The 22573-nt window shown below is 42.4% G+C and overlaps 3 protein-coding genes across 3 annotated transcripts in view; 2 read left to right on the forward strand and 1 right to left on the reverse strand.

Annotated features, from left to right (window-relative positions):
- The window catches only part of scyl1 (SCY1-like, kinase-like 1), an 11956-nt gene extending 2709 nt beyond the window's left edge, over positions 1–9247 (forward strand). Inside the window, exons 3-18 of the mRNA XM_005723082.1 lie at positions 1069–1191; positions 1275–1501; positions 1585–1675; positions 2506–2661; positions 2876–3034; positions 3205–3312; positions 3682–3795; positions 3902–4057; positions 4158–4346; positions 5314–5389; positions 5589–5798; positions 6594–6745; positions 6851–6925; positions 7259–7570; positions 8007–8085; positions 8516–9247. Of these exons, the coding sequence (XP_005723139.1) occupies positions 1069–1191; positions 1275–1501; positions 1585–1675; positions 2506–2661; positions 2876–3034; positions 3205–3312; positions 3682–3795; positions 3902–4057; positions 4158–4346; positions 5314–5389; positions 5589–5798; positions 6594–6745; positions 6851–6925; positions 7259–7570; positions 8007–8085; positions 8516–8640 (2352 nt within the window). The 3' untranslated portion in view covers positions 8641–9247. The remainder of the gene's footprint in view (positions 1–1068; positions 1192–1274; positions 1502–1584; positions 1676–2505; positions 2662–2875; positions 3035–3204; positions 3313–3681; positions 3796–3901; positions 4058–4157; positions 4347–5313; positions 5390–5588; positions 5799–6593; positions 6746–6850; positions 6926–7258; positions 7571–8006; positions 8086–8515) is intronic.
- Positions 9248–10939: 1692 nt separating this feature from the next.
- Positions 10940–14371, reverse strand: LOC102203302 (HRAS-like suppressor 3). The gene is made up of 5 exons (XM_005723083.1): positions 14226–14371; positions 13694–13766; positions 13420–13528; positions 12936–13204; positions 10940–11681 (listed from the first exon to the last, which is right to left on the reverse strand). Exons 2-5 carry the CDS (start codon positions 13706–13708, stop codon positions 11562–11564), a joined length of 513 nt encoding a protein of 170 aa, XP_005723140.1. The 5' UTR covers positions 13709–13766; positions 14226–14371; the 3' UTR covers positions 10940–11561.
- Positions 14372–16753: 2382 nt separating this feature from the next.
- On the forward strand, positions 16754–21906 carry ints5 (integrator complex subunit 5). The gene is made up of 4 exons (XM_005723084.1): positions 16754–17046; positions 18271–18523; positions 18626–20602; positions 20787–21906. Exons 1-4 carry the CDS (start codon positions 16952–16954, stop codon positions 21492–21494), a joined length of 3033 nt encoding a protein of 1010 aa, XP_005723141.1. The 5' UTR covers positions 16754–16951; the 3' UTR covers positions 21495–21906.
- Positions 21907–22573: the final 667 nt, after the last annotated feature.

The raw sequence follows: 22573 nt of genomic DNA on the forward strand, positions 1-22573 counted from the left end.
CAGCCACAGAAATTCTTTTGTCCATGAAACCAAAAAAGCTGCACTTTTTTTTTGCTTCACAGTCTGATTTTTCCTAACTTTTCCGTTTTGTGATCGGCTTTTCTTTGGCTGCCCCTTCTTCACCCTGACCTGTCTTATTTGGCTGAGCAGAACTAAAATACCGGCTTAAATCCTGCTGCTTTTACACACACACTTGCATAACGGTCAGCGATTCTCTGCGCAATCAACCTCTCACATGTTTAAGCTTGCTGCGGGAGATTTCACTTGTCATGTCTGAATAGTAAGCTAATGAGTGATAAGCCGATGCCAGAGGAATTGGTGCGCAATTAATCGTCACTCACCAATCAGTGCTGTCGCTCTCTACACACAGTTCGCGCGATTGCAAAGTGAAAGCAAAAAACAAGAGCAAATTCTAACGCGATTTCAATATGTCACATATTGACAGTGGCTCATTGATGCCAATGACATAATTACTCAGCTACATTTTCGAAAGAATGCAAAAGCACTGACATATATTTTCCTATGATAGCCCGACGGGCAGGGCTGAGATGGATTTTGGTAGCCCGACTAGAAAAATCGCTAGCCCCGGGACGTTGGGCTAGCGATTTTGTGAGCCCTGCAGGGCGTCTCTTGAGAGAAAACATCTTTCACAAAGACACCTGGCAATGAAAGTACACAATGGCAAGGTTGGAAAATGATACAATCAGAGGAAAAACAGTCAGTAGATATAAATTGAGCATTTTGAAGAACTGGTGCATAATCAAATATCCAGCAAAGCAATGGTAATCGCTTTTTCTTCTAAAATATCTGTGATCTGAACTCTCCAATATTCAGTAAATTTAGTATTAATTTATAGCATGTTTTTAATAGAGATCTGATGGGAAAATGCTGTGATGTATAAATGTGCTGTGCATATGATAGATAAATGCAAAAACTGTTGTGGAGAAGCTGTTTTCCTATGTCAAGTTACTGTTTAATGCAGTGACATAGAATAGTTTTGAAGTGTAGTTTTGCTTTTATTTTTTTTCCTTTCTTAGTTGATTGATGAGCTTGGTGTGGTTGTTACAGACAGAGAAGAGCCTCTACCTGGTTACTGAGCAGGTTACACCCCTGGCAGCCCATCTGAAGGCACGGGCAGAGAAGGGTGGTGTTGGGGAACTGGAGATCTCATGGGGACTCCATCAGATAGTGGTAAGGACAGGAGAGTTGAGCTGTTTGTGGCATCTGTCCTCTATTAGTCGTCTCTCACCGTCTCTTCCTCTGTTTGCTTACAGAAAGCTCTGAGTTTTCTCATCAATGACTGCCATCTGCTCCATAACAACCTGGGCATATGGGCTGTTTTTGTGGATCGAGCTGGAGAGTGGAAGCTAGGAGCCCTCGACCATGTGGCCCCTGAGCAGGGAGACCCAAGTGGGGTCTCGCTCCCTGCACCAAAGGCAGTTTACCCAGACATGGAGAAATATGACCCACCAGAGATGTCTAACAGCAGTGGAGAGAAATGGTGAGTGTGACATTTAGAGAAAAACTACCTGATGCGCTTTGGCTGCACCCTTTTGCACTGACCTGTGTGTATTTTTGTTACAGGGCAGGAGAGGTGTGGCGACTAGGTTGCCTGATTTGGGAGGTGTTCAACGGGCCGCTGCCACGTACTTCTTCCCTCCGTTCCCTGGGAAAGGTTTGTGTCTTCAATTGCTGTTTATCCAAACACCTTATGATTAAATATTGTCCTTGCTCCTTGGAGTGCATGCTCTTATTTAAGAAAAATGCAGCTTTTAGGAATATTTAGATTATGATGGTTGTTGTTTAAAGGGAATTACATGATTCTGCTTATGTAAAGAATCAGCAACAATAGACTGAACATATAGTGGGATAGCAGGGCCCTTAAATAATACATATGTCATGATTAAGATCAACTGGAGAGAAACCCAAGAATCTGATGATCTAATATGAACCCGCGTTTGGTGCCACCAGGGAGAAAAAACTGTGAAAACAGGACGAAAGATAAACCACAGGAAAGAGGAAACAAAAGTTAATGGCTTGCAAACATGACTGGAGTGGAGAAGTGCTCAGTGCATCATGGGAAGCTCTCTAACAGTCTGAGCCTATAGCGGCATAAATAAGCGATAGTTCCGGGTCACCTGATCCAACCCTAATTTTAAGCTTTTTCAAGAATTTATGTTTTAAGCCCAATCCTAAAGTAGAGAGCATGTTCTATGAGAGAGGGGCCTGATAGCTGAAGGCTCTGCATCCTGTGTGCTTTGAGCTCTGTCAGAATAGTGTGTTAATGAGGTCTTTAAAATATGAAGGGGCCTGCGAGGAGAAGCTCTTATGAAGGAAATGTGATCTCTCGTTGCGAGCTTTAGTCTTAGTGCTGTTGCTTCATAGGCTCACTGACAGCTGAAGATATATATATATATATTTATTTTTTTTTGTCATATGAGAAGAAAAAAAAAGGTATAAGTCAAGTTTATTGTTTTTTTTTTTCCTTTGTTTCTGTTCCCACAGATCCCCAAGGTTCTGGTTCCCCATTACTGTGAGCTGGTTGGAGCCAACCCCCGGACTCGGCCAAACCCTGCCCGGTTTCTCCAGAACTGTAGAGCCCCAGGGGGATTCCTGAGTAGCAGCTTTGTGGAGAGCAACCTTTTCCTGGAAGAGATTCAGGTCTTACACAGACTTTTGTTTGTGTTACAACTACAATAAAAAAATTCTAGTCAAGTCACAGCATGAAGTATTAAAACCGAGGTTGAAATTAATCAAAATCCCGAACAGATTGATGACATTTGGCTAAACAAGTATAATCTGGACACCATGCCTCGCTTTAGTCCAATCATCTATTGCAGAAATTAGATGATCTCTTTAAAACGATCCTTTCTAGATCAAGGAGCCAGCCGAGAAGCAGCAGTTCTTCCAGGATCTGAGTGACAATCTCGATTCTTTCCCTGAAGACTTCTGCAAGCACAAAGTCCTGCCTCAGCTGCTCACCGCTTTTGAGTTTGGCAATGCAGGCGCTGTCGTCCTCACACCACTCTTCAAGGTAAATCCCAACTCCCGAGGCGACTTTAGACCCTAATTAGAAACAGACAGTGAAGCAGACAATAATCATCAGTAAAATCATTCTCGAGACAAGTTGAAAAATGACATGATTGTAGCTATATCTGTGCACTTCTTTTTCTTCAATCTCTCTCTCTTCCTCTGTTTTTCTAGGTGGGAAAATTTCTGTCAGCAGAAGAGTACCAGCAGAAAATCATCCCTGTCATTGTGAAAATGTTCTCCTCCACAGACCGAGCTATGAGGATACGACTTCTGCAGCAGGTGTGGAATATTCTTTTGCTTTCCTTGCAGAGGTAATCTTTACATCATGTGTAAGATTTTAAAAACAAGTTCTGCACAAAACAGTTTTGTTCTTTTTAAATATTGACTAGTTTCAGCGATTTTTCAGTGATTAGGGTGAATATTGCCGAGATGGTGTTCTTATTTATTTTACGTTTTTAATATAGAGTTCATATTTAATTTTATGGTATGTTATTTCTAGCATGGAAAGAGAAACATTGGTTAAAAGAACAGTAAAACATAACAAACAGTTGTTTAATCACATGCCTGTCCGGCTGTTTTCATCTCTAGTATTAAAGAATAAAACCATTTATCTTTTACTCACCCTAACTCTGTCTCTGTCTTTCTCAGATGGAGCAGTTCATTCAGTATTTGAATGAGGCTGCAGTGAATTCCCAGATTTTCCCTCATGTTGTTCACGGCTTCACAGACACAAACCCTGCTATCAGGGAACAGACTGTGAAGGTAGTTTTCACAATTAAACACAAGCACAATATAACAGGTGTTATCTCATACATATAGTACATGACAGATAGCATCCTAAATATGCTCTCTTCCCCCTCCCCCCCAGTCTATGCTGCTGCTGGCTCCGAAGCTAAATGAGACCAACCTGAACCAGGAACTGATGCGTCACTTTGCCCGGCTCCAGGCTAGAGACGAGCAAGGCCCAATCCGATGCAACACCACCGTCTGCCTGGGAAAAATCGCCTCCTACCTCAACGCTGGGGTAAGGCAGACCTGCATCACTGTGTAAAACTTAAAAAAAAAAAAACAGAAAGACTGAGATCAGTGCTCAGTAAAGAATTTAATTGTCTTGCTGTCCACAGACTCGACAGCGCGTTCTGATTTCTGCCTTCTCTCGAGCCACAAAGGACCCGTTCCCTGCGTCGCGCTCTGCTGGCGTGCTGGGCTTTGCGGCTACACACAACTACTACAGTGTAACGGAGATTGCTGCCCGTATCCTGCCCACCCTGTGTGCTGTTACTGTTGACCCCGATAAGAGCGTCAGGGATCAGGTAGGGCTGGGTGATGTGAGGAAAATCGAATATCACAATATACCGGTGTGTGTATATATATATATAGAGAGAGAGATATAGATATATATGATTGCAGTATGTTCAAATAACCTTCAAAAACAAATGTTGTTTTTGGCCTTATGTTGCCTACAATTGCACTGGTATACTCATTCAAATCAACCATTCAGTATTTTTTTTTCTATACTTTGAATACAAAAAACCAGAATGAACTGAAATGTATTATTTTAACAATTTCTTTTTAACAAACATCAGTTGCACACGGAGGTTTTTCACAAATGGCTAATCATAGCAACAAAAAAGCAAGAATCAAGCAGGAATTCAAAATAAGACAAAATAAAACAAATGAATTTTAAAAGGTGCTCTTTTGTGCTTACAAGATATAAAAAAAAATGTGATGACCTGAAATGACAGAAACAAAAGTCTAGATAATGACTATAAAAACTCAGCGAGTCAGGTATTCGACTGCTGGAGATATGTGGTTTCATGGTTTCTCACAGCTTGTACTCTTGCGTTGGTTTGTAGTGTTCCTTAGTTTTACCTGTAACTATGCCAAGAATGTTTTACATTTATTTGTAGTCTTTTTGGTCCTCGATCTTACAGCTGTTTTGAAGACTTGCATGCAAACCAGCGGTTGATGCTGTGTACCAGCAGTGGTGGTGGAGTTATCAATCTTACAGCATTTAACTAAAAATAAAATGTGCAAGAACATTTCAGTTAAATGACATTAAATTAAAAATAGACTTTAGAAAAAAATAACATTAGTTGAAACAATATTGTGCACAAAGCTAAAATACAAATATGGTTTTACGGTTTTAGATTTTGTTATTTCAGTCACATTTGTCAAACGACTAGTGCAAGAAGGGACTATTTGCTGAAACTGGGATGTCTACATGTCTTGGTGCTTGTTCTGAACCTCTAATTTTGCCTGTCTCTTTCTCCCTGTCAGGCATTCAAAGCCATAAAGAGTTTCCTTTCCAAACTAGAGACTGTGTCAGAAGACCCCAGCAAGCTAGCTGAGATCGGTATGTAACTGTAAACTGCACTGGAAATCTTCCCTCAAACTAGATACTCCATGCTGTGTAGTTGTTTCTTTACCATGAATAGAGTTCGAGAAAAAGAAACAAATAATCCTGTAACTATCTCAGATGGCTTTAATCAAATTAATAGACACATTTTATATGAAAACTTAAACGTAACAACTCTGTTTTGTGTGTCCTGCAGAAAAGGACGTAGCATCGTCTGCTCAGCCTGCAGGTGCCTCGTCCAGTTGGGCTGGCTGGGCTGTGACAGGCATGAGCTCGCTCACTTCTAAGCTGATCCGCAATGCTCCAGGGACGGAAGGGGGTACAGGCACTGAGGGAGGCGGACCTGCCGCTAATGCCACCAGCCCCACTACTCCCCCTAGTGCCAGTGATGGAACAGCCGCAACAGGTGAGGTGGAACCACAGCACCCCGCCTTTTTTTTTTTTTTTTTTTAAATAAAGATTTACATACACTAACATGCATATTTAATCTAAATAGAATCATCTAAAGAATCTCAACACTGGAATAAGTGTATGTGTCTATATTAGTGGGACTGGTGATGCTGGGAGGTGTCAGCTTCCTTTTACAACACAAAGCCTTCATCTGTCAATACAGATCTAAGACTTTATTGACTGACCAACGCGTTTCAGCTTGTGACCTTCAGATGACCCTGATGAGGCCACAAGCCAAAACGCCTTGGTCAGTCAATAAAGTTCTTCCTCTTCCCTTTAGGTGTTGCTGGAGTCCCTGCATTGTGCTTTGACAGATCTGTAACTTCAGGCAAGTCAGTGGATCTCACAGAATAGAATAGAAGTCATTGCACAAGTACAAGGCAACGAAATGATGTTTGCGTCCATCCAGAAGTGCTTTAGCAAAAATATAGATATATTACAGAATATAGATCTATTATAAATGTGTTACACTGTACACGGTACTATGTTATCAATTTACTATAGCTATAAGTATGTACAGGCTATAACTGTAGTGAGTGTACAAGCTATATGCAGGCTATGAACATGTATACTTATGGTTATAAATATGAAAAGCTATAGCAGATCCCCGCTTAGCAGTTTAAAACCTGTGTGTAGCAGCAGAATAACGGCCTCTGTATCCCAGTTACTATTCTTTAATTTATTAAGTGTTCCCACACAAATCAGTGCCTTGAATCAGTGTCTCACATTAAAACGTTTCTTTCAATCTCAGGTTCTCAAGACAAAAATCAACAAGCCTCCCTGACTCACCACGGTGCCTCTAGTCGTGCCAACCAATCACAGACTCTTGAAGTAAGAGACAACAATGATGAGCCTGTAGGAGACCGCTGGGATGATGAGGAGGAGGACTGGGGAAGTTTGGAGGTAGGGAGAAAATAGTTAGGATATGTATTGCGCATAAATGGAAGATTATGGTCTCACATAATTATAATTTGAAATCACATAAATTGACTGCACGTTTCCTCAAAGGAGCCAGAGAAAGCTCAGACTGAGCCCGATGACTGGAACACCGACTGGTCAGGAATGAGTTCATCCAAAAAGAAGGTCAGACGGAAGATGCTAAGCATTGCAGTTATTTGACAGTCATTCCTTTTGTGCTCATTCTACTTCCTCTAATGCTGTGAGCACTGCTGATATTGTTAGATTACTGTGAGTCATATTAAACTATTAATCCTCCTAGTATAGTCTGCTGACTTGAAAGGTTCCCATTTACCTGTAATATATACTTGTATATGTTATTGAAAACAAATGTTAAAAAAAAAATTTCTCCACGGTAAAAACAAAAAAATAATTGGTCACATCTGGGGGGTGTATGTAGATGTGGAAAAATCAAAATCTGCAGCTGGACTCATTTCAGTTTTCTTCGCTGTGACGCAGGCGAGCCGCTCATCCACCTCCATGGTGGTGAAAAAACAGAGCTCCGACTGGAGCTCAGGCTGGGATGCCGATGACAGCTGGTCCAACGAGAAAGAAGGTCAGGGTCAGAGCTCTGCAGGCGAGGAAGGCTGGGGGAACGACTGGGGGGAGGAGGAGACCGACACAAGCTCGGCCAATAAAACGCTGCCCCTGCCCGAAGGTGTGCGGTTAGCCAGCGAGTACAACTGGGACAGCACGACAAAGGGCGCCAGTCAAAACGATCTGTTCGCCAGCGTGTCCCAGAGAAACACAGCCAGCATGTCTGCTGCCACGGTGAGAGCGCAGTGAGCCAAAAATACAGAAGTTGGTTTTCAGATTTGGGAGAAAAAAACAACGGAGTGTTAAATGCACTTTTGATTATGGCTTGAAAGTCTTACATGTGTATTAGAGGGAACACCAAACTTTATCCGATTTCATTGAAATGGCATTTTAACAGAGCACACCATAAAGCTGCAGTCACATGATCAGCCCTCAGCATCACGGTGGGCTTTTTTCTTCTTCTTTTTTACCTTCAAAATAAAATCGCTGTTGTTTAAGAAAAGGTCATTAACAGATCTATCTATCGATTGAGATCGAGATCACTAAATATTATATTATTTATTTATTTTTAAAGAACTAAATTAGATTTTTTTTTCTTCAATAATTGTACATTGGCTTGATTAGGTTTGAATAACAGAGAATTATGTTTGTGTTGTTTTCTCAACGATAGTCTGGAGATGGCTGGGGCGCCGAGCCGACAGGAGACTGGGGAGCTGAGGAGAGCTGGGAGTCGGTAGATGGAAGCCAGGGTAAGTCCAACAACGAGGTTACCTTAATCAGAAATGAGAACCTGGATTGGCCTGATTGTAGAGACTCCAATCAGTTCGTACCTCCTTTCAGTCGGGCATTTTTAGCGTTTCCTGTGAGGCTTCTAAAAATATAGACCTGCAGTAATAAATCACAGAGCTGCCCCTTTATTTTTAGCTTATTCAGTAAAGGACCAGTGAAAAATCCATCATATGTCTGTTCACAATTCATAAGAATGACACCTCCTAGATCATTAGTCTGATTTTAGTGAAATTTGCTCACAATGATCAGCTGATGGGTCTTTAGTCAAACTGCTCTCAGAGCCAAGGTCACATTTTTTTTTGTTTTACAGGCAGTAGCATGTGAATTGTGATCGATCATGTGCCTCCTGAGCTACGATGTCATTGATATTCTGGTTTTATTTTCACTTAGGTCTCAGCAAGGCAGAGCTGTCCAAAAAGAAACGCGAGGAGAGGAGGAAGGAACTGGAGGCGAAACGGGCGGAACGAAAAGCTGCTAAAGGTCCTCTCAAACTGGGCGCGCGCAAGCTGGACTGATGAGGACCTAACAGAGTGGCACAAAGCAGCAGATCTAGGTTCCACATTCCACAAGTTAAGGACCAGAAAGAAGTGGCAGCATTAAAGAAAACTGACAGTCGCTAAAATGGAGAAGGCAGAGGAGAACCTTTCCTCTGGACGACTTTTAGTTTGGGGATTTTCTGTCTTTGTTCCTCTAAAAAAAAACTGACGCAGATAAAAGATGGAGACGGAGAGGAAATCTGGAGAGCAGCACCCCCTGCAGCAGAGGCCTGAGCAGGTTTCAGACGATGTCCCCCTCATTATTTTTTATTCATGACTCCCACAGTTGCTCTTGTAAACTATATGTACATAACTGGTGCATCCTGTCTTAAAAAAATGACTTTTTTAGAAGAAAAACCCCCACAAATATATATATATATATATATATATAATAGAATTTTTCTTCACACATGTATTGTTGTGCTGAATGTTTTTCAGTACATGTGAACACACACACACACACACACACTGTGGTTTCGAATGTTTTAATTCAGTTACAGACTAAGAATAAGTTCATGCATGCACTGTGTATTGTGTGGCCTAACAAAAGGCTTCATGGCAAGAAATTAAAAACGTGCTGAATTTACTTTGCACATGCAACACTGTATTTTACAGAAGTGACCCGACAGGTAACACAGGTGACTGCTTAGAGATCTTTAAATGATAAACATGCACTTTGGAGGAGCTGGGACATAGAAAGATGCAAATCCGGTGGTTTTAGGGCAAAATCAGGTGAGTTTGTAGCCTTGTGGTGGAGGCTATGTGAAATCGTCTGTAGTGCTTATGATCACCTTTTGGAATCACTTGTTTACCACCAAGTCATTTTAGGCAATATATGGTTTGGTATAGGTGAAGGAGAACCTTTTTATACTTTTGATTTTATTATTTGTGCCTTTAATTAATTGACGGGATCAATAACTCCACATTTAAACTGACACTTGAGAAGCGGACCTGGAACGCATTAAAGCGTACAGCGTGACCCTGTGTGGCCTGTCTGGGTCGGATATGGTATTTCTAGGTTTGGTCTTTCGAGCTAGACGTTTTATGGATGAGCCAGTTGACACAATCCGAGCCCATCGCCACTGGATCTAAAATCCGGGTTTTGGTTGTTCGGGTCCAGTTATGAAGAGGACTACGCTGCATTAGTCGAAAGAAATCCGGATGTTTTACTAAGAAAACAAATCATGTAGCATGTGAGCTATTCTGACGTATTAAATAAAGTTTCTTCTTCTATGCTTGTCTTCCTGTGTTTGAAGGTTAGTGAGTATGTTTGTAGCTGGAATCTGAGTCCTGATAACACCTGCTGCTTTCTTTGTTAGCTCGTATAAAAGGGTCGTTTCATATGAAATGAGTGAAACCTGAGAAAGGTTACCACCTGACTCCCACAGAATCACCTGATTTTTTTTTTTTTTTAAGCATACAGTAACTTCAGTATGTTTAATGAGCCATGCAAAGTTTTACTTTCCTGCCCTCGATGTATAAAGACTTTAGCACAGAATTTAATAATTTAATGTGTTAATTATTTCCAATGGTTTTCTAACCCCCAATAAATTCACAGCTGTAGGAGATAGCTGTGTGACATTTGTTATAAACAAGCTTCAAAACCTAAAGCCAACATCTTCAGAACATTTTTTTTTTCTCTTGGCAGTAACTCGATCGCTAATCATTAAAGGCCTCCCACAGTAAGATAGAGGGATCGTGTGTATTAAAAGAACGACTAGATAGATGTTTAACACTACAGCACGATGTGAAAACACTGATTGCTGGACTATGTTGTCACTGGTGGGGATGGTGTTGCACATAAATATGATGTATATCAGTTTCAGTAGTTTAGTAACTGTGACATAGAGTAGCAGAAGCCAGCACTGTTACCCTGCATGTTTTATTTGTTTTCTGAAAATTTATGTGATAAAAAGATGGATTTTGATGAAAACTTTGAAGGGTCATATCACTATTTTTAATAGAGGTTAAACTGCATCTAGCCGTGTTCACAAGTGCTGGGGGGAAAAGTGCTATTGTTTAAAAATCAGCTGATTCTGATGGGGTCAGGTGGGAGTCTGTTACAGATTTCATGTGGAGTGACATCCCTGTCACAGGTAAATTTTTAGTTAAACTAGACTGCAGAGCAAGACCTTGTGAAAGCTTCTTTTGGTTTCAGGGATGAACAGAATTGGAAGTGCAAGAATGGTGCAGGGTGCCTTTGCAAAGACTTTAATGTAATAGGCTGTATTTATGTGTCCAATGACAAGAATGCTATATCACACATTCCAGGCTATCATTGAGTCAAACAATTCATTTATTTAAAACTTGTTCAAACAGTGAAACATCAGAGGAACAGTGTAACACGATATATATGAACTGTAGAAACATGTTGATCATGTAAGGTTTTGTGCTCTTTTTTTTTAAGAAATCCTACATAACCTAGCATAGAGACTCATTAGCTTAATATTGAGTATTCACTTATAGCACCTCCTATTTTCTCTCCCGATGTTTGATTATACCCATTTACTTTATAAACTCACAAATGGTTTTAAAGTTATCATATATTATATAATCATAAATACCCTCCAACCGTCATCCCTCATGAGCTATCCACACTCATTTCATTGATATGAAAACCACATATTTCATCTTCTGAGGAAAAACTGTCAAACTTGTGCTGTATGTACAAATTTTAAACAACCCCAAAAATACAAACTAGCCAGCCTTACATCATTTCCCCCCCAAAAACAAAACAAAAAGCAACATGAAGGACAGATAGGGGTGAAGCCGATCCCAATTTCCTACTAAATCACACGTTAGGCAGTGTTATTTATCTGCGACTGATTATGGCAGGCGCCAGTTAGGCTTTGCTGGTGATCTGCTAATCCAGACCCAAAACAAAAGAGGACGAAGGATCATCACTGCGTTTCCTTGTTTTCGTTTTTGCTTCCTCCCAACCATCGTGCCAGCGCGAAAACACCCACACCCGCAGCCGCAGCCAAGCCTGCATACATGACGACCTCTCCTACCTTACGCACCTGCAAGGAAAACATACAACATTGCAGCTAACGTGATTTATTATTTTTTTGAAATTTATAAAGTAGCAAAAAAATTTAAATCCCCAACGCTGCCCAACTTAAAAAAAACAAAAACCGATTTGAACTTTTAAAAGATTTTGGGCGGATTGGGTTTCAGTGAAAACATCTGATAATTAAAAGATCATGACATTTATTTGTTCTTAGTGTCTGAAAGAAGCATTCCTGAAACAACACATCAGTGTTTATACTTAATGTACAAAGTTTGGAATAGGAGAAATCAAGTGGATGCAGAACTTGATTCAGTAAGAGCAGCTGACGCTCCTACAGAGCTTCACCTGCACTGGGAGCAGTTTAGAGTTTCACTTTCACTGCCTGTTAAGTTTCATTTTGACTCAGAGCCTTGTTCAGAAAAGGTAATGGGTGGACTTCAATGCACTTTAAGCAAATTCAACTAATCTTTGAAGGCTTTGTGTGTTTAGTTTCCAGGATCAGATACAATTTTACAATTTACACGTTTACTCACTGATGCTTAGATTTAAATATTAACTAAAGGTTGTAAAACCAGCGTGCACAGACCTGCCCTGCCATGTCCCAGGCCCCAAAAGTTCCCTCTTATCACTGTATGCAGCATGTTGACTCCACTGATATCATTCCGCCCTTTAAAAGCCCTTCCCACTGTTACTCACAGTTACCTCTCTCTTTAGTTTCTTACATAATCCTTTACTAATGCCTTGTATGTGGTGACATTTTGATGTTTCGGTGTTGTATGAAGCTGGAAAGCCTCTTGTACCCTGCTTTGAATCCCTAACAGACAAATAAATGAATTTATATTTAATTACAGCTAATTGCAACTGATTGAGCCACTCATCATTTAGAAGATGGCAAACCTTCAGAGCAAACAGGAGGGGTGGAGCAAGCAATGTTTGGTATGAGAGATAATTTCCCAGCTGGTGTCACAGAAGAATGAAAGGATTCAAAGTTATAGCTATGAATGAATCTTTAATCCCCATGTTTGTTTTAACCCTGGAGAAACTATGGGGTCAAATTTGACCCCATGGGTTCTCCAGGGTTAAGAAATGAACTATTTCTTCTGTAAATTTGATCTGGCTTTTTCTGCAATTTTTTCCTTCTTCACTGAAGATTTCTATTGTTTGAAACTTACACCGCCCAGCCTCCGCCACCGCCTGTGTGTCAGTGCTTTGTCTCACTTCGTGTTTTTATAGTGACACATAGGATTGATGTGGTTGGGCCTACCTGCCGGGACTCCGCCTTGCCGTAGCGCAGCTCATTGACAAAATGCTCGCAGTTTCCCCTGATGACGCAGTACGGCAGCACCTGGCCCACCAGCCTGCAGGCCTCCCTCACAATGACACCAGGCGAGCGCGGCTCGTACGTCTTGTCCAGACTGTTGCTGATTTTCCACTCGTCAGTTCCCACCACGTCCCACAGCCCATCTTTCTGCACCAACGCCTTCTCGGTTAGGACAGACATCACGCTGTTGGCGCCGGCATCCGGGACTTCAGCTGGGGACAAAACCCACTCAGTTTACATGCTGAATATTGCAAGAGTTTGAGTTGGCTGTACCCCAACAAATAATTTACATTGTGTTCTGTCCTGAAAACCCACATCACAGAATCTGCATGTGGCCTCTCAGATAAGCTGCTTTTTGTTTTCAGTGATGGGGTTTGGGGGAAGGAATCCAGACAGTGTGTGTGTATATGTGTGTGGTGGGACTCACAGGGTGGTGCCAAGTGAACAACAAAGCCATCGCCAATGTACACAGCCCAGTGCTGGTAAGAGCCACGAAAGATCTCGATTAAATCCCCAGGCTCTGGCTTTTCGTCATACTTGGATTAGAAGAGAGGGGGAAAATGTTTGAATTTCCAAAAGAGTGTGTTTGGCAATAATTGCAGCACGTTTGACCCGATCACGCTGACTCGCTTTAAATAGACATCAGCTTCATGCAATAAACAGCTCTGAGGCTATAAATGTCATCACGTTCTTTTACTAACCAGTGTTGGGGCCATGTCAGCCTGTCTTTGGTCTGCGAACTTCCGATTTGTTGGACTTCCTGACGACTTTCAGCTGTAGGGATTAAAGATAAATAAATAAATAAAAGTACACATCAGATTTAAGCACACCACGTGTTACATAATGAAAGTAAGAGACCGATAAATCTAATAACACTTTAAATATCTGTATGTTTTTGCACACCAAACCGGGCTAGATCCTTCCTGAGCTGAACAGCGCCCCTCTTAAAAACAGCTGCAGGATTGTTGATGTTCCTAATAAACTGGCACATTAGCATAACCTCTGCATAACCTCTTTCGTGGAAATAAACGCCAAAGAAGCGAATGTTAGAGAAAAGCTCGCACTTTTAGAGACTTATATATCAAAATAAGTCACAAAGAGTGTTTAAAAATCGCACACGAAGAAGATTAGCCAGAATTAGTCCGTGTTTGCATCACCCAAAAGCCGTGAGGTAACGCCATCATTCACGCGACCCTCAGCTGTGGGAGGTCTTTGATCGGGTTAATGCCTTACCTGCAGCGACCAGACTCTTCTTCTCCTTCTTCTGTTCTTATGGCGGTTGTCAAAACGATCTCGAACCCTTTCGTTTTGAAATGAGAGACGTCGCCGACGCAAACATCAAAAGCTCACTCGCGAGCGATCAGCTGATTCGTGCGCGTGCTCAGTGCCCTTCAAAATAAACGCGTGGCAGTATTTTATTTGTCTTTTTTAAGCGTCAGGTGATTTTTAAGATGACTTTTAAGATGACTGATTGTTTAAGCAAGGTGCAAGAATATTACAAGAAAACGCGTGAATATTTAATGATGTGATAAAATTAAGTGTGAAGGAATCAAGAGTCTGCTTTTGTTTCAGCTACAAATACCTACACTTTTTATTTTCTTTCTTTCATAAATGTGTGATTTTATCATGGGTAAATTTCATTACAAATATTTAATTTATGTATAATTTATTCGCATTTATTTTGTTATTATTTATTTTTGTTAATATTATTTTTATTTGACCTTTTTTGGTCCGGCAGGTGCTTGACTTTAAAGTCTAATTTCAACAAATGACGACATTTTCTTTCTCTTAAATCGCCGGTTTATTATCCGCCACCCCCTCTCTTTCTTCTTTCCGTGATCAGTTATGATGGCCACGCGCAGAAAAACACGTAACTCAACCTTTAGAACCCCCAACACTTTCGGTTTAAATATAACTGAGAACTAAATCTTCACGAGGATTTTTTTTATTGCGTGACGACGAGACAACGTATGCTTGTTTGCTTCAGTAGGAAGTCAAAAATTGCTGGAGTTTATATTTGTACAGTTTAAATGTGGGGTGTCAAACAAGGGGATAGATCCGGCCCTTCTAAAGGTCCAGCCTGGCCCACTGGATGTCTTTACAATAAGCTTGGAGTTCTTGATGTGCTGATGGCAGGATTGTTAAACAGAAGGGAACTGTAGATATGTTTGAATGCTGTTTTTTCTTAATTAACACTGTCCATGCAAAGCCTGTCTGTCTTGTGAGCTGCAGATGGTGACATCCTTGTAATGACAGCAAACTAAAGTGAGAGTGGGAAAAAAATGTTGAAATTATATATGTTTTTCTTGCCATGTTTCATGTTATTCATCATCTGATGGTCATTAAATGAGAAAAATGAGCAGATTTTAATGGTTTTAGCTGTTTTTAAATGTTACTCTTTCAAAATGTATCCTTCGCATTTCAAAAAAAGTTAGTCATGTATTTGTGTCTTGATGCATGCTCAGTCATCCAGGTAGGTAAACCCCAAAAGGTTGATTATGTTCATCTGAATGTAGCGTTTTCAATGGGAGAAACGTTTCATCACTCATCCGAGTGACTTCTGCAGTCTCAGCTGACAGCAGGTCACAGCCATTGATCAATGGTCAGACCATTAAACAGTGGTTGCTGATCAATGGTCATGACAGTTTGCATATTAATAATAAAGGAACTGACCTCACAGCCCACTGTTCGTCAGTGGTGCTAGTTGTGCTGTTTTCTCCATTTATGGATAATGTCTCTCAACGTGGTTCACTGCAGTCCCAAAGCTTTAAAATGGCTCTTAACCGGTTCCAGACTGATAGATGTCACTGACCGCTTCTCACACGTTCATAGGTTTCTTTAGATGGTGGGATGATGTGCTACTTTTTGAAAGGAGCAATTACTTTTTCGCAGAGGGCCAGGTAGACTTTTTATGCCATTAAATCAAATCTTAATTTCCAAACTGCATTTTGAATTAATTTGGGTACTTATTTATTATTTAATATCAAAATTTATTGGATGATCCGCAACATTTATGCCCATATGCAAAAAGAAATTAGGAAGGGAGCAAATACATTTTCACTGCACTGCCTGTCACCCTGTGAAAACTTTGGCAGCATCACGGAACTCTTTTTTATTTATTTTAACTACAAAAATCATCCTTATTCAATATAATTTTCTCCCCTGATGAACTTCACCCCACCTGGAGTGGCCTGTGTTAAATTTAAATTCAACATGAATTGAAAACCAGGATCATAGAAGTCATCTAAATAAGTGGAATGACAGGGAATGAAATTTAAAAAGTAGCAATAATGCTCCTATAGGTTGATATCCGAATATCAGCAAATAGGAAAACATTAACTGCTGGCAGCGGCTGATGTTGACTAATGTGTTTGTAATGAATATTTCACTGTATATTCGGCACAACTGGAGAATAAATACCACAATTTTTTCTCAGTTTTGTATTATTATTATTATCATTTTAAATATCTCTGCTTAAAACCTTGTATTCCATTAGTAAAGTTAGATAATTAAGTCAGTACTGAAACACATAATAAAGGACACAGAATTAATATGTATCATTTTAAAAGTTAATGTTATTAATTTGGTTTTTTTTTGTTTGTTTGTTTTTTTGATGATGAACTTTTCCTTCATTTTTTTCTCTCCCATGTCCCTTGCGGGGCTCCGTAACGTACTATGTAATAATCAGGCGAGCTAATTTGATTTTTCTTTGCCTTATCTCTGTCGAGTAGACAGCAGCAGTAGCAGAAATAGACATGACCACTGGGTGTCGCCAAAGACTTCCGCGGTCCGCTTGACGTTTCCTTTTTCTAACAGCGAAGAACTCCCAACTTCCGGCTTCGGAGCGCCCTTTCGTTGTATTTTGTCCTGAAATTTGGTTGCGAAGGCAACAAAAAAGCTGCCATAATCGCTCAAGTCGAAGCCCCACGGCCGAGAGGTGGATTCGCTGTGATGTTTTGATGTTTACCGACCGAGCGATGTCTGTGGTGTTTGACGGGAGCCCGCTGAAAGCGATGCAGAGCTCACACACTCACACACCGCAGACTGCCCTGAGGTGAGTGGCAGATATGACACAAGAAGTCAATCCGCAAGATTAAGTCCCACAGCACACGTCTCCTGCTCGGGGTTAACTGTATGAAGAGCAGTGGGGCATACATTTATATTTCTGTGCATGATTAGAAGTTAGTGCTTTAATCCTAGAGTGCATGCTTTCACCTTAAAGAAGACAAAACACAGTAAACACCTAAATTTGATTTGATCACTTTGATTAGTTTAAAGTCGTATCAAGCTTATGTTTTTACTTATCAGTGAAATAACAAAATATTTTTCATTACGAATACTTTCTGTGCAAGGTTAAAAAAAAAGATTACTTCACTGGATCAAAATTAATCTGCTGCTTTTCTAGTAATAGTTAAGTGTTTTTTCCTTGATGTGACAACAGTTCTTTGGCTGTCTTTTCTTTTAAATGACTAATCAATTAATTAATTGATGAAATAATTATCAGAAGAGTTATGATCAATATAACCTCAACAAGGGCTCAGATTGGGCCATATAAGCTTGAATGGTTCACATATAGTTAAAATGGGACCACAGTCTAAAGTATGTTGGATGGCACGTGACTGATACTTGGCCAACTAATGTTGTTAACGCTGTAAACCTGGACACTTCTTGGTTTCATTATATTTATTAAATTCTACTTTTAGGACAAAGAGAATACTAACAAATTAAAGATAGAAATTATTGTTATTTTGATCATCACATAATCAATATTATTTTAAACATTAAAAAAAAATCCAGATCCAGATTTAGAATCTCGATTTTTAATCTAGAGCTCATAAAATAACAAGTGAATGCCTACAAAAGCCCAAACTGACGACCATCAACTAATAGTTTTGTTTGACTTGAACATAATTTGTTCATAATGTTATAAAACAAAGAACAGCAGGACATACTGGCATTTCTTCAGTGTTGTCATTGGTCAGTTCTCCACACGTAGTTGAGCTTAAATCAAAAGCCCAAGCTTCTACATTTTAATAAATGTTACTTGCTAGCTTTGCCACTTGTAGTTCTTATATATGTTGTGGAAGGAAGTTTTGTCACAGGATGTCACTTTTGGTTCTGTAAGGCCTTAATGGGTGTTGTTCACAACTTCTTCATATATTCACACAGAATATGTTAGCAGTGATGTATTCTTAGATCATTATGGCCGTCCTTATCATTTTTAGCTTGTTGGTGAGACACCACTCACTTTCCTCATGTCTACTTTCTCCTTCTCTAGTACCCAGGAACTGTCTCAGGAGATCAAGTCCTTCATCAGTGGCGTTGACACCGTTCAGGGCCGGAAGCTTAGCGTCCGAGAACATGCTCGCTGCGCTGTGCGCCTGCTGCGCTCAGTCCCGGCCTGTCGTGGGGCGGTCTTGGAGCATCTGCGAGGCGTGTATGATGAGCATGTGTCCGCCTTCCTGCACAACCTAGAGACGGAGAGTAATGCCAGCACTGGGGTCAGCTCCAACCTGGAGGACATCATACAGGTGTGACTACAAAAATACACCATCATAAAATAAATATGCACATATTGAAGCTAAAAAAGATTTTTAAAGGTAAATTTGTTTTATTATTTCTTTTGTCTGTAGGAGATTCACGCCGTACTGTCAGAGTTCATCCGTCTCAACCCCCGAGCCTGGGCCCCTCTAGTGTCCACCTGGGCTGTGGATTTACTGGGCCAGCTGAGCAGCAAGCATGCTGGGCGCCGTGTTGCCCCCCACTCCTCCAGCCTCAATGAGCTGCTTCAGCTCTGGATGTCTTGTGCTGCCACTCGATCTCTCATGGAAGCCTACTCTCAGTGTCTGGCTGCAATGCTGGCCTGGTGCCCCGATGCCTGTGTCGATGCTCTTTTGGACACTTCAGTTCAGCACTCCCCTCATTTTGACTGGGTGGTGGCTCACATTGGGTCTGCCTTCCCCGGTACCATCATCAGCCGAGTAATGGCATGTGGACTGAAGGACTTCTGCTCTCATGGTGCTAAGGACCAAGGGCTGCTTGTAATGGGAGTGGATAAAGGCAGCAGAGTGCCAAAGATCGGCTCAGTGGTGGGAATCCTTGGACACCTCGCCGCTCACCACTCCGACAGCATCCGGAAAGAGCTGCTGAGGATGTTCCAGGAGAGTCTCAATCCGTCGAGCCCTCTATCTCCAACCTCATCTTCAACATCCTGGGAAAGCTCCCCTCAGCTTCGTCGTGCTGCGGTGCCGTTTCTCCTGCAGCTGGCAGCAATGTCCCCAAACCTTTTTGGTCCTGTGTCTGCAGAGCTCGTCGAGTTGTTGCGCCCCCCTGTCCTGCTCCAACTACAGGCCGTGCTGCAGGGCCTCCCCAGAGAGGAACTGGATAACATGCTGGGCCTGGTTGTGCATCTCATTAGCCAGAGCCCTTCGGGAGGCGCCCGGGTCCTCCGATTTCTGGCAGACACTGCAACCCCAGCTTCAGTCATTATCTCAGGCCCAACTCCCTCACCTCACGAAGGAGTCCGAGAAGGTTGCGACCGCCTCCTGCAGATGCTGCTCCTGCATCTCCACAAGTTAGTATTCAACCGCACTGATGGAGTTGAGGTCAACCCCCATCACTCTGCTTCCTCACAGCCCCAGAGGGTCATCCCGTTCTTGGAGGAGCTGCAGTCTCACATTGGTCAGCTGTGTGCTGAGACGCTGCGACTGGAGAGGAAGCGTCATCTCTGGCTGCACCAGCTGCTATGTCTGCTCTCAGTTTATGGGGGTCCCAGCACAGCAACTGAGGCCCTCTGCCAGCTGCTCACTCAGGCCCGCAATCCAGAGGAGTTGGCTCTGGCCTGGCAGCTCCACACCACGCTCTCCTCTTGCATGGCAGGCCTCATTCCTGCTGCCATTGCACGTAGCGTGGCGCAGATCCACACGCACACTCTGGGGCCTCGGCAGCTTAGGCAGCTGCTGCTCAACCTGGCTGCAGCCATCCAGAGTCAGGACGAGGAGAGAAGAGGAGCAACAGGTGCTCAGTCCTCCATGGTGGTCCAGGTGGGCTCGGCGGTCTCAGGACACCTCCATGATTTCTGCCCACTTCTTCTCCACGGTGACCCAGCTGTATCTCACGCTGCAGTACGCCTCCTGTCCTGCAGCCCGCTCCCTCGCACCTGCTCCCCAGCACAGCTGCTCCAACTCTCTCGCGCTGCCGTCACTCATTTCTTCCAGGCTCTGCGAAGGAGAGGAGAAGGAGGGAAGGCAGGGAGAGATGGAGGGCAGGCAGGTGAAGCAGTGAACTGCTCCGTTCTTCTACTGTCCCGTTTTGCCGCATACTCTCCTCTTACGCTCAAATCAGTGCTTCAGCAGCTGGTCGAAGGAGCGCTACATAAAGGCAACACTGACCTATTTGGAGGGCAGATCGCAGACATGTCTGGCGCCCCTGTGACTTCCCCATCTGTGTCGCCTGATGTTGGAGCCTCTTTGCTGGACGTCAACTGTCGGTTTGGTACCACCGTTAATTTTTCAAGTAGTGTGTGGTCTGTGTTTCACGCAGGTGTGATTGGCAAGGGACTAAAGGCTCGCACCAGCATACAGCTGCCTGATCCATCCTTAGTCATACAGGTGAGTGTTTAAAGATTGCAGAGCAGTTAAAACTATAAATAGACTAAGGAAGTGGGTTTTTTTAATGTATTTTTACTGTAAGTCGTGCATAAAAATTATTCGTCCATGTGACTCCTATGAAATGTTCAAACAGAGGAAATAAATCCGTAATAATGTGCATGTTTTCGTCCTCTTTTCTCTGTAGAACATTCAGATTCTGCTGGCAGTTATTGTCAAGTGTTGCAGCTCCTCCGGTCTGAACGGCTCACGATCACCGTCTGACCCCGATGAGCCGCCACCCATCAACGCGGAGGCAGCCAAGGTTGTTGCAGTCACAATAGTGGAAAACGTCTGTCCCGACGTGGCCAATAGCGAGTTATCCTGGCCCCCAGAAGAGCACGCCCGCACCACAGTGGAGAGAGACATCCACATTCGGCGCTGCTTTGAGGCCCACCCTGTGCTCTTCCCTCTGCTTCAGGTCGTTGCAGCTGGACGACCGGCTCTCTGCTACTGCTCAGCGGTGCTCCGAGGCCTCCTGGCCACTCTGTTGGCCCACTGGGAGGCATCTCGCGAGGCATCATCCACAGACTCCCCATGGCACCTCCAGGCTTCCTGCCTCTTGGTGTCCTGCATGGGAGAAGGCCAGCTCCTGCCACCCGTCCTGGCCAACGTCCACGAAGCTTTCCCTCACCTGACTCCCTTCGAGGTGAGGCTGCTGCTGCTGGCTGTGTGGGAGTACGTAAGGGGGAATGGGCCCATGCCCCAGAAGTTTGTCTTCAGCTCGGAGAAGGGCATGTTCTGCAGAGATTTCTCACGGGACGGCGACGTGGCAAGATACGTGGCGCCGATCCACAGCGTGCTACATAAAAACATTGACAGACTGGGGCACCTGTGCTGGCGATTCCAGCTCTGAGGAGTGACGGGGAATAAATAGACTGTAAAATGGAGGGATTACTGTGTTACGGTCCAAGAGCGGACCCCAGAGTTTCAGTCACTGTAGTTCACTACCATATCAGTAGAGGCTTGTGCGCGTGCATACCTTTTTGTACCGTTTTTAGACTTGATACATTTCTAACTGGTGAGAAACACAAATGGCACATGTGTACATAGTGTGCATACAGAATCTGGGATGTAATGTGTTTTAATGTGTCATTTTGGTTCCAAAAATACATTAACTGCTAAATCATTTACAGACTGTTTTGTATAATTTTCACATTGTTTGTGTTCTATAATGGAAACACAACTTTGCTTTCTTGTTGTGTACACGACCTCTTCTTTCAGCTACTTTTCAAAAAATAAACCTTTTGTTCCAGAATTTGACTTAACTTGAGGGTTCCTCGTTGATGTGATCGTCAGAAAGTTGTATTATTAACAGTTTACAGGCTCTTTTTGTGTTTGAGCTTCGCTAATTTTGATTAAATGTCAAAAAAGAACAAAAAAACTTGCAAAGAAAGGTTAAGACACTCTAAATAAGGTAAAACAAAAAGACGATTATCAAATCATCAATCCTGGACTTTACAATAGTCTTAAAGTTGTCTTTGAATAACTTTGACTCTACAACTTACAGATAATCTGTATTTCACAAAAAAGAAAAGGTGGATGAAGTGGAGGTAGTCAGTGGAAGCTAGCCAGTGTGTGTGTGTGTGTGTGTGTGCGTGTGTGTGTGTGAATGGGAGGGAGACAGGTGGAGTGATCAAGGTGGATGAGTTTAAACACCTGGGCTAAACCATCCAAAGCAATGGGCAGTGCACAAGAGAAGAAAAGACAGATTTGTGGCAGAAGGATGACAGAAAGAGTGAAAGGGAAAGTTTACAAGATGGTAGTGAGATCGCAAAAAAGACAGAGGCGGTGGAGCTGGAGGTGGTAGATGATAAGATTTCCATGAGGGGTGATCAGGATGGACAAAATTAGAAGTGAGTAGATCAGAGGAACAGCTCTATGGAGATTAAAAGGGTGAGATAGTTTGTCGCAGAGGGAATGTATTGAGCAAAG

Source organism: Pundamilia nyererei, unplaced genomic scaffold (assembly GCF_000239375.1).
Source record: "Pundamilia nyererei isolate P.nyererei 1_Seehausen unplaced genomic scaffold, PunNye1.0 scaffold00008, whole genome shotgun sequence".
Classification (NCBI taxonomy): Eukaryota; Metazoa; Chordata; class Actinopteri; order Cichliformes; family Cichlidae; genus Pundamilia; species Pundamilia nyererei.